The sequence below is a fragment of the Podarcis liolepis genome (assembly GCF_965112155.1).
Source record: "Podarcis liolepis genome assembly, chromosome: 3".
Classification (NCBI taxonomy): Eukaryota; Metazoa; Chordata; class Lepidosauria; order Squamata; family Lacertidae; genus Podarcis; species Podarcis liolepis.
In genome coordinates this window covers 97,682,862-97,695,089 of record NC_139557.1, presented here as the reverse complement: position 1 = coordinate 97,695,089, position 12,228 = coordinate 97,682,862, and the positions used below count along the sequence as shown (strand labels likewise).

At 43.5% G+C, this 12,228-nt stretch overlaps 1 protein-coding gene across 1 annotated transcript in view; it reads left to right on the top strand.

Annotated features, from left to right (window-relative positions):
* The window catches only part of PROX1 (prospero homeobox 1), a 76,765-nt gene that overhangs the window by 11,121 nt on the left and 53,416 nt on the right, over window positions 1–12,228 (top strand). Inside the window, exons 2-3 of the mRNA XM_083494354.1 lie at window positions 1–1,284; window positions 11,297–11,402. The exon at window positions 1–1,284 is cut by the window's left edge and continues 510 nt beyond it. Coding sequence (XP_083350480.1) covers window positions 1–1,284; window positions 11,297–11,402 — 1,390 coding nt within the window. The remainder of the gene's footprint in view (window positions 1,285–11,296; window positions 11,403–12,228) is intronic.

Here is a 12,228-nt window from a genome sequence, read left to right as displayed (position 1 = left end):
CATGAGCCAGTTTGATATGGATCGGTTATGCGACGAGCACCTGAGAGCTAAGCGTGCCCGGGTTGAGAATATCATTCGGGGGATGAGCCATTCCCCCAGCGTGGCATTACGGGGCAATGAAAACGAAAGAGAGATGGCTCCGCAGTCCGTGAGTCCCCGGGAAAGTTACCGGGAGAATAAACGCAAGCAAAAGCTGCCTCAGCAGCAGCAGCAGAGCTTCCAGCAGCTGGTTTCGGCTCGGAAAGAACAGAAGCGAGAGGAGCGCAGACAGCTGAAACAGCAGCTGGAGGACATGCAGAAACAGCTGCGCCAGCTGCAGGAGAAGTTCTACCAAATCTACGACAGCACAGATTCGGAAAACGACGAAGACGCCGGCAACCTGTCCGAAGACAGCCTGCGCTCGGAAATGCTGGACGCCCGGGCCAGAGATTCGGTGGGCAGGTCAGATCATGAGATGTGCGAGCTGGACCCGGGGCAATTCATCGACCGCGCCCGAGCCCTGATCAGGGAGCAAGAGATAGCGGACAACAAGCCCAGAAAGGAAGGCCCCAAAGAGAAAGAACACGGGCCGCACTCTTTCCACCCGGAGGGCAAGCACCTGGCCGAGACCCTCAAGCAGGAGCTGAACACTGCCATGTCTCAGGTGGTGGACACTGTGGTCAAGGTTTTCTCATCCAAGCCCGCCCGCCAACTTCCTCAGGTCTTCCCGCCTCTCCAGATCCCCCAGGCCAGATTTGCTGTGAATGGGGAGAACCACAACTTCCACACAGCCAACCAGCGCCTCCAGTGCTTTGGTGATGTCATCATTCCAAACCCGCTAGACACCTTTGGCAACGTGCCACTGCCTAATTCCACAGACCAAACGGAAGCGCTGCCCCTAGTTGTCCGCAAGAATTCATCGGACCAGTCGGCCTCTGCCCCTCCTCCTGGCAGCCACCACCCGGCTCTCCATCAATCTCCACTGGCAGCTACCGCAGGCTTCACTTCCTCCTCTTTCCGCCACCCCTTCCCGCTACCCCTTATGGCCTACCCATTTCAGAATCCCTTAGGCGCTCCTTCTGCCTCCTTTCCAGGGAAAGACAGAGCTTCCCCAGAATCCTTAGATTTAACAAGGGAGACCACAAGTCTGAGGACCAAGATGTCATCGCACCACATGAACCACCACCCTTGCTCACCAGCACACCCTCCCAGCTCCGCTGAAAGCCTCTCTATATCTCTCATCAAGTCCGAGTGTGGTGACCTACAAGATATTTCCGAAATCTCACCTTACTCGGGGAGTGCGATATCCTTTACAATGCAAAGCCCACATTTTGCATGATGGGGTTTCTTTCGTTTGGTGGTAAGGGGTTAACTGATGGGCGGGAACAAGGGAAATGACATGTGCACAAGGCCCTAAATTTCTCACAAAGTGGAGAAAAGGTAAACTATGCTTGTTCCGTTGTGGATCAATTCTGCGCAGTTCCTCACTGGCACAGTTTTAGGAGATAATTTTAATACAGGTGTGGGGAACCTCCAGATGGTACTGAACTACGACTCCCATCAGCCTCAGCATGCCCGGTCAGGGATGATGGGAACTGTAGTTCAGGAGAATCTGGGGTCTCAAGGGTTCCCCATGCCTGATTTAAATGGGTTGTCTTCTAATGTTTGTCCATTAATCCTGATAGAGAAATGATAGATTTCTGGATGTGAACATCTTGGTGACGTATATTGGGGGAGAAACCTCGTTATAACTATAACTGAAGCCTTAAAAAGACCCAAGTTTGGGAGAGAGAGGGCAAGTAGCCCCACTTCCCATTCTTCAATTCCTGACCTGTTAAACTGTACACATGATATCTGAGGCAGATCAGAGGCAGCTTTCAAAAAATGCAATTTTGTAGGCACTCCCAACCACAGCATTTTGGGCCTAAATTTGACATCTGCATAAGGGAACAAATGCAGGTGGCAGGTGGGGAGGGAGTCGCATTATTAGCCCATGATGAAGCAGAGCATCTTCTTGGCTGTGATGTTCAAAGCAGCTTCATTGCTGTCTTTCCCCAACCTGACAAAACTCAGAAGGCAGCAAGTGGCTTTTTTCACTTTCACGGGTAGAAGTTTCCCCTCGCGTGAATTCGACTGCTGTCAAAGGGAGGCAAGTTTTCCTGCTGAATAAGCCCAAACTTTTGGTACCCATGTCAGCTGCCTGTTTGAATTGTCCAGCAGTGTGGAGCTTTTATTTGCGAGTGGTTCTATAGATATTTAAGTAGCCCCTGCGCTAGTTAAAAAGTCGTCACCAAAGGCAGTGATGAGCCGGTAGGGAATTTTCCATAAGACCTGCTACTGTATTGTCCTGTTACCTTACTATTATTTTATCTTAAAAATTCAATAAATAGACAATTAAACAATAGCCACCCCCTTACAATATAGTTCTGGAAGGGTTGTTTTCAGTTCTCTTCCTTTCCTATGCCTGCATTAAAATATCCTAGCCACACTGACAGGGATGTTCCTTCTCAAACTGTTTCCAAAGCTCCAGTGTTCACTAGCAGACAAATAACGTCGCTTATGTGTTTATTTTGTTGGCTGGAGTTCTGCAGGCATAGATATGTCATTCCACCCTATACATACTTAGCTGGGAGCAGGCCCCCATCCAACACAACAAACCTTTCTTCTGAGCAGAAATGTGTAGGATTGCGGTGAGAGGGATGGAGTTTCTTTTCCGGGTAAAACTTCCACATTAAAGCCAAAACGGTATTTCCCAATTTCGGGAGGGGGAAAAACCTGGGGAAATTTTCAAATTTGGATGCCAAAACAAGAAAGAAAGAAACAGAAAGAAATTGACTTGTGATACTCAAAACCAGAAGGCTTCTGAGAATCTGATGGGGGGAAATAATTTCAGATCAAATCCAAACGTCTTATTTTCTTAAGCAATCCTAGTGAGTCTGCATGTTAACAGTACCTTTGCTGTATCTCTCCCAAAGGACAAGTGATGCATTTGTAGATCTCCTAACTTATTTTCTCAAGTGGGTAAACAAAGCAAGCACAAAGGAAGATAAAGATACAGGTACTGCTGCATTTAAGCTAAATCAAGTCCTTCCCCGCCCCCCTTTCCTTCTGATCGGAGTCCCGTTCTCGGCTCTTGTGCAGCTGCCGGGTATGCATGGTTAACCTCTGCTCAGCCATACACAGAAATCTTTTGTCCTAACATACAAAAAGCAAATCATTTGGCAAAGCTTGAGAGTATAATTAGATATAAGACTTCAGCTGGATTAATCTTTTAGGGCATGTCTTCTTCTTTTCCTCCATCCTTAAAAGAAAGAAAAAAGAATCCCCCACAATTTCGAAGCCTTAAATAATATTTAGTTGAGGGGAATGACACTGTTTTCTCTCCTTCCTTTTTAATCTAAGATGATTATATTTTCATAATGGCTTTCAGTCACTGGCCTACCAATCCTATGCATGTTCACTTAGAAGGAAGATATTTCGAGTTCACTGGGATTTGCTTTCCAGGAACTATGCTAGGATTGTGACTCTGGTTCTATTTAGTTTTTTTTATAAAATTGCCCAGTCCCTACCATCAAATGTCTACCTCAGGGTATATAGGGATGTCTTCAGATAAACTGAAATGGGCCATTTTATTGAAGGCCACATAAAATCTGCCCTGTCTTCAACAGAGGACTTGAAATAAAGGCTAAACTGATCATCTGAAATTAGATAGTCCATTGCAGAATACGGCTGACCTAAGTAGGCTTAGCTTCACCTACTTGGAAAGGAAGCTGTTGTAAATGGATAACTGTCTTCACCCTTGTGCAATCATAGCAGTACTGGTACAGTTACTGTCAATTGTCCAAGATGGTGGTGGGATCTGCTGAAAGTCTATACATGTTTTTCTTAAATATACACAAGGTTTTTTTTTATATAATTATTATTGCAGAATCATTTGCTTCAGCCAGAATAATTCCAAACGTATTTTGCTTCCAAATTGGTTTAAGCGAAAGTTTTAATGGTCATGAAGAAAATGCTTTTACAATGCTTTGTTCTAGGCAATTGATAGGAGGGATTGAGATCCTGTCCCTACAAACCCTTTCACAAGCCCCACTCACTTAATGTTTCTTCAGCATTGTAGGATTTGGTCTGTGGAAGCTTTCGGCATTAGTGCACTGGCTAAGACTGAACTTTGGATGGCAGTTAAGTGTCTTTGAATGTTACTCTTGGGTAGAGGGGTACTAAGATTGAGCTGGGCTTATTCTGCATTAAGCCTCAAGGGATATGAAGAGAACTGGACTGGAAGACTGAATCAGTTTCTGGTGTTAATTGTGGAGACGAAATAGGAATGTTTAGAATGGCCTTGCCCAACCTGGTGGTCAAGTGAACTGTGTATAGCCCATGCACTGTTCACACAACACGTTTCCCTGCATTGCTGGTAATAGATACCCATTCATAGGAGTCATTCTACTCTGGGAATCAGCCATACTAAAGGGAAAGAGCCATTGTAGGGAAGGAAGTGAACAGAACCTGAGTGGAAAGAGGGGCTTAGTGGAAAAGAAACCCAGAACACAAGGAGTGATGGATTCAGTTCCAACCTCTTTCGGCTGGCTGTTGTAAAATTGTAAAGCAAACATAGCAGGAGCCCATGAAGCAGGTGTCAAAAATAAGCAATAAAATCAAAACTGTGAAAATACAGCTAAAATGAGTGGGAGGCTCAGGCCCTTGGGCCAACTGTGGCCCACCAGTCATCTCTGTTCGGCCCTTGAAAAAACCAGGCCGCACCCACAACCAGGCCACACCCCTTACCAGGTGATTCCACATCTCCTTAAGTGCTTTTGCCTGGCTGGGATGTGTTGAACTGTGATAATGTCTCTGGCTTGCCTGGATGGAGAAGTGTGTGAGGAAAACCCACCTTCTCTACTGTGAGCATGCCCCAGTCCTGCCATGCCCATGGCAGTAGTGGTGTGTGCCCATGACAGAGGAGGCAGGGACATGGTTGCTGCGGGGGCATGACAGTGGCAGTGCGTGGTGCACCCCTCAGGCCCAGGTCTGCCACCTGAGGTGGCTGCCCCACATCACCCCATGGGCCCTGCATGTGAGAATGTAGAAACCTCTGTCTTTTGGATAGACTGCTGAACAAGGTAAGAGTTGCATCCTTTGCCATGCCAGCTTTTCTTTCTGGAAGGAAAGTTTCCCACCCATGGTCTAAAATATATAAACTATTAATACAGCATTCTGTGACTCTGCCTTGATGCAGTTCTTCTCATAGTTACGGAAGGTATCTCTTTAATTTACGACTACCAGTTGCTTTCAGTAGGACTCTCCTGATATATGTAGCCCCTTAATTGCTTTCTTCATATTTCTGGAACTACCATTGTGTGTGATTTTTGTTTGTTTTAATCTTTCCTCCTTTCCTCTTATTATTATTATCATTATTATTATTTATTCCTACGTTTGTATAGTGCTTCCAAGCATTCAGATCACTTCACGTGTATCTTCTAGTTGCAGTCCTCACAACAGCCCTGTGAATTAAGCTAGTATTATTGTTCCCAAACCCGTAAAATGGGGGATGAGGCAGAGACTTGCCTAAACCCAACTAGCAAGGTCACAGGCAGATGCAAACTGAGATCTTCCTGATTTATAGCTTCTCTTATCCACTGTGCTCTGGACAATCTTGACTAGGTTCTTTGCCCTTCTCACATTTTCATAGCTTGGAACTTTTGGAGAAATTGAGATCTTCCGACCCCCTTCCCCACGGACACTGTTACAGCTCGGGGAGTTAATTTGTGAAATCAGATTTTAACTGGGGCTTATCCTTTTCTCCACTGATTGCATCATTTTTTTAGACATCACAGAAAAAGTCCCATTCACATGATACATCTGGGGATATATCAGATTTGAATCTCTGAAGAGAGTCTGCATGCAGGCAAGCTGTCCAAGCATAAGCTCTGGCCATACATTAAATTCTGTTTCCTCCACCCCATCCCATCCGTGTGCTCATATCCTCAGATATGTCCCATGGACAGCCATAGAGATTCCTTGACTACCCTGCTGCTATTCCAGTCCTAAAGATGTTACTCAAGATGCAGGGGACTTTGTGCACTTGGCTATGAAACTGCAAAGCTGTACAACAGGCTTTCATCATAATATTCACCTGGGCCTGGATACCTTCCTCTTTTTGCTGCCTGCCTGGGTCTGCCAATACGGGGTATTTGACACCTAGTACACCCAACATGCAGCCGATGGACCATATTCATCATGGCAGGTCACCCAACAGTGTAGGTCTTCTTGGTGGCTACTGCCTCTGTCAGCCTGACGGCCTCCATGCATTATGGACTACAATTCCCATCAGCCCCAGCTAGCACATCCAATGGGAGCTTGGCAAAGTGTTTCTACTTTCTGTGGTCCCCAGTGGAGGATTCAGTTGGAGCTGCTTACATGGGACCAGTGGCGTAGCGTGGGTTGTCAGCACCCAGGGCAAGGCAAGTAATTTGCGCCCCCTAACCCTAACCCCCAGATGTTGTGCCCGGTGCGGCCAGCCCCCCCTGCACCCCCCACGCTACGCCACTGCATGGGACTCCCAGTTTCCTCCTGTCCAGGTGCTGATCTTCCCCACTTCACCATGACCACAGGAATTGGCATCACCCAGACCATTAATTGGGCCTGTATGTAAGAGGCATGCCAATCAAACAAAAATGTCAGAAGCAGCCCACAGCCCTTGTTCAGTAGAAAATCTTGCAGACACACACACACCCTGTTGGTGCTGGCTGCAAGTATATTTCAAAAGCTATTGTATTTCCATTGGGGGCCACCACTACATCTAGAATTTGCTGCTCTTCTTATTTTCTCACAGCTGCCTGTTTGTCTATGTTATCTGGAATCCATCGTAGGCAAAACCAAACGGGGGAGAGAGAGAGAGAGGCATGTGAAGGTCTGTTTGTTCTCGACCAGGTTTTTGTTTTTGTTCCTCTTTATTTCACATGGCTGAATATTCCGATATAAAGAATCTTAAGAGCAGCCGTTCTTCTTCCCTTTGGAACAGAAAGCAACATCTGTTTCCTTGGAGAATCCATCCAGGATAAGAGCACAAGCCTTGCAGATAAGAGCCAAGTTCAGGTTTTGGTAGCGAAAGCCCTTCTTGGTATTTTTGTTTTGTTTTTGCTTTAGTTCCCAAATACATCTCGCTCTTCCCGTAAAAGGCGTCTAACCATTATCCTCCTTGTTTGAGGGCGAAAGGAGAGAGTTAATGTTTGTATGCTGCATTAAACAAGATGAGAAGATGCACCTGCATCCAGAGTTCCTGCCTTGTTCGCGAATGTATTGTATATCTTTGCAAACTAAATACGTTTAATCAAATATTTTTTCAAGTTTTTATTCAAATTGCAAAAGAAACAGACAGCCAATTGTTTTGCTGCCTGATCTTCCTTGTCAGGCCACCCTCTTTGCATCTCAAGAAAAATAGCCTTGTGCAGCCTCAGGCTATTTGCATAGAGAATATTGAAACACAACATTAGATTGTGGGTTTGGTTGGGTTTTGTTTCTTGTTGTGATGCATGAAGATTATCTTCCCAGGTGAAGGCTGTAATCTTTTTCTCTTCAGAAGGGTTGTCTTCTATAAAATTCACAAGGAGAGGGGGGAAAAACTTTTTTTGAAGTAAGACAGACAGTTCTTGTCCAAGCTGTGCAAGGATGCAGTATGGACAAACAATGCTTTATGAATGACAGCATTTTGAGTTATTTTCTCTGGCCAAAATAAAAACACTTGCAGCAAATTCAAGCCTTCTCTCTCTCTCTCTCTCTCTCTCTCTCTCTCTCTCTCTCTCACACACACACACACACACACACACACACAGCTGTTTGATTAAACTGGGGGTAGCTTGAGTTCAATATGGTGTCGCATTATTAAACCCAATAAATATATGCAGCACAATTTCTATTAATCTGGGGATATGTGACTGAAAGCAGGAAAGGTGTGTTGGAAGCACCAATCTGCCCATAAGATATATATTCTTTTCACTTGGCAGGTACCCTGGGTTATGGTACCGAAAAAACAAAACAAAGCCACACAAGAGGCCATAAGAGGATTTCAAAGAGGAAGGGATAAAAATAAAGGCATCTTCATATAATAATTCTGACAATGATGCTTCCAGACCTGATACAATCCAGATGCCAGTCCCCTCTGCTCCCCACCTCCCCAAAAAGTATCTCAAATCAAGAGCAACAATCCATATTGTATACCTACAAGGAAAACATGAGCTGGAAAACTGCATACAACAATGCGTCTCTTCCTTTATCCTCTCTCCACTTCCTGCTCCTTACATCTCCTCTTCTGCTGTTGTGTTAAGCAGGGCTGCGTTGTGCTTTGTAAATAGATAACACTCGGATTCTCACGTTGTTTGAACACTGTTTTAGGTTCAGCTGCAGTACACAGTTTCTCTGATCTTTTATGTTCCTGAGCAGATGTCTTTCATTAATTTATGGATTTATCATCTTTTCTTTTCTTTTTGCCCCCCCCCCTCCCTCTCTTCTCTCTCTTTCTCTCTCTCTCTCTCTCTTTTACACCTGGCAGCTGGCTCAAGTTTCAGCAGTTATTGTCTATTTTGCATTACACATAGAACTGAATGTCATCTGTCTTCACAAAGCTATGGCAAAGAGTACGGAGGCAAGCCACATCAGCTGCTGGGGCAGAGCCTGTTTGCGTGTCTCCTCCTCCTCCTCCCCCCCTTCTACCTCCCCCTCCCCTTTTTACCTCCTTAATATTTATTTGTGCTCATTTTCTTTCCTGGCCTTGAATGGAGCTTAGCTCGTGTTCAGTACAGCTGTATGTTTACTGAATCTATTCCATCATGAGTCATTGTGCGTGTGTAAGTATCCTGGAAACAGCCAGTGCTTTCTTGGAAGAACAGTCACTTTTCAACACAAGCACTTAAAAAGAAAATTAACCAATTGGTCAGCTCAGATTTAGCATGGGGGTCATCTCACTACTGGCCCTTTTAGCGTTCCATTGGCTCTTTTTTTAATAGTCACTATTAGGGATGCTTTTTAGCAATAATCTAATCTGTTTGAAACAAAATAGAAACGGTGTATGAGGACTGTATTGTGAACGACAGGCAAGGTTTAGGGGAACAGAAGAAAGGGGCTTCTGAAAATTTACGTTTGAAATAATCAAGCCATATGTGTAAATGGATATTTCTGCCTTGTAAGTACTGAGAAGTGGAGGTGGTCTTGTGAACATGTGTTGCGTGTCGAGTTCAAATATACCCTCCCAAGGCAGAATGAAGTGCACTACCTGACCTTGCGTAACTCATCATCTCTCTGCCTAACCTACCTTATGTGCTCGTTGTTGAGGATAAAATAGGGAGAGGACTGGTGCCCCATTGTGAACTCCTTGGGAGAAGTGCAGCACACAAACCTAATAAAAAATAATGATGCAATAAGCATGATTATAATTGGGGTCCTTTCCTAAAATAGAATGAGAGCTCTGCTTTTTCTTGTGTCACTTGTTTCAATGGGACCTGCCTAGGAGAAGTTCCCAAGAAATTGTGTCTTGGGTTAACTGCTTTGGAATTATCCATTACTTAGAGCTTTAATACATTTTTTTTAAAAAAAATGTTGATATATATTTGTGTGTGTGTGTGTGCAGGCTTCCTCAGGACAATTGCATAATGAAACAGATTTCTATCGGAGAAGTTTTGACTTGTCTGAAACTCTTATTGCTAAGCAATAGGTGACAGCTTGCTACTATTATTTCACTTATGCATTTTGACAGATGGCGGTTCCTAGCGCAATGCTCTTTTAGACTTCTCTATCAGTCTAATGGAGGTAGCTGTAGGTTCTTTCAACTCTTCTCTTGGCACAAGAAGTATGTCAGTCATAAATTATCTTCTTTGTAATCATTAAACATCTGAAGCTAAAAAAAAAAATCTAGTTCAGCCAAGCATGTTGCAGTGCGTGTCACATAAAATTAAGAGCTTTAAACCACAACATTTTCTATATATCCTTTTAGAATTAAAACAAAGCTTTTTTTTTTTTGGCAACATCTTGTGCTTTTAAATAATAATAAACCTTCCTCCATTCTCCTGCGCATCCAGGAGTAAAATTTTAAAATCTACTGTTAGATGCAAGGGCTCTATTTAAAAAGAGGCTTATTAAAAAAAACCCAAAACCATAAACCCTCCAAGAGCAGTATATAATGTGTGTTGTATCACTGAACCTCATGTGTCTTGTCTCCCCATTATGCTGTTAGGAGAAGGTGCTTCAGTTTCTAGATCACGTTGAACTTGTTTGACCTTTCTCTGCCATAACGCATGTTATATTTAATAAGTGACATTTGTGTGCATGTGTGTGTGGTGATTGTCTTTAAAGGAAACAGCCCTCCAAGAAGCTACTGGGAGCATTCTTAATTGACCTTGTGGGGGCCACATTGATTTTGTCACGTGCATCTTCATTTCTGATAAATTATAAAGCCATTAATTTGCAGAGGAAATGGCAGGGCCAGCCTGCCGCACAGATGTGACCAAAACTGTCCTAGCAAACAGTGCACAAAAGAGTGCCAAGAAGCCCCGAGAAGGAGGGGTGGCGGAAAAACCCGTCCCGAAAGCCTAGATTGTTATGCTTAGTTTCACATTCCCTTGGGAATGCTTTTGGTTATTTCTGTTTACAGGCCTGAAAGGTAATGATGTTTGAAGAATAAATAGGTATCCTTGCAGGGTAAGCGGCCATGGATCAATTGGCAGTTTTCCACTTCTCGATATTTGCTGGCCCCCAAACACATTTCTGTGCACCTTTAAGGAAAGCTCTTATTTATTTCTAATTGGGAGAAGGGTTCTCTAAACCTTTCCCTGCCCCATTCTCAAGGAGCTAGAGCATCAGAGATATTGGAAAACATGGTGTATACCCAGCGAAAACATTTCTATTTTTACTCTTAGCATAATTTGATGTGAGTGATGTGATACTCAGGGAAGAAGAATGCATCAAAAGGCAACTGAAAAAATGGAGAGGGGAGTCGTCTTCTTGGAAACATATGCATTGTGTGTTTGTTTCCTTAGCAACAGGTGAGCGCACACCTGGCGTTCAACCTTGCACCCACAAAATTTCCGCCACCATCTCCTAAGAAACAAATGAGGCCCAGTTCAAGATTTGCATGGAAGTAAGTTCTACAAGAATGGTTCCCAAGAAAGCATGTAGGTTTTCTCCAATTCCAGTTTTGACCCTTCTGAGGTGTGTTGCAAATTGAACGTTAATTTGTCGGTCAGTTCCAGGTACAACTCTTCTCCCAAAAGATCTTATCAGCTTCCAAGCAAAGCGTTTTTCCTTAACTAATTTCATCCTACATGCAGGAAGGTCTGTCTCCCAACCACTTGAAAAAGGCCAAGCTCATGTTCTTTTATACACGCTACCCAAGTTCCAACATGCTGAAAACGTACTTTTCAGATGTAAAGGTAGGAAAAATCCTTTTATTCATTTATTTTTATTTCCTCTTGCTTTTGGTTGCATGTTTTAACCCCCTGAATGCTTTTTTATTAATTTAAATTTGATTTCGCTAATAATATATCTTGGCAAACTGTTGTTATATTTTTTTGCTACTGTTATTATTTTGCTGCTAAGTCATTCTTAAGGTCTGTGTTTATGCTCTCCCTGTTCTGTTTTATCTCCTTTACCCTGTGGACATTAAAAAAAAAACAACCTGTAAATTTGTAATTTTTTAAAGCACCATTGGACAGCACGCTTTTTGCATCCGTGAAATGTCTACTGGTGGCATTAGCCTACTATACAAGAGCATTTTGAAAGTGCTCCTCTAATTGTTCCATTGCAGCCGGGTTCCTCCTATTCCGCTTAGATTAGTGCCCGCTGTAGAGACCCATTTTTCTTTCCGTCAAAAAAGAAAAGCGGGGGGAAAAGAAATACTACATTGAAATTCTCCGTGCAGTAGCTGCTTAAAAACAAAAGTGATGATTGTCTCTTATTTACAACTTAATTTGTTGTTGATGCAGAGTACACTGAGCATAAGGAGGATGAATAAACTGACAGATTCAGGCCACATTATTCAAATGAGGATATGAAAGCTGTCGACGTACAGCTGCATCCTCCCCTCATTTTACAGAATATTAGGACCTCCTGGTTTTTTTTAAGAGTAATTGTTCTTTCACATCAACTTGATTTTTTTGTGTTATAATCATCTCCTTTTTTTGCGGGGGGAGAAACAAGTTTGGGTTCCAATTATTATAATGATACACATGGTATCATTTTGTAAGCCTTTAAAAATAA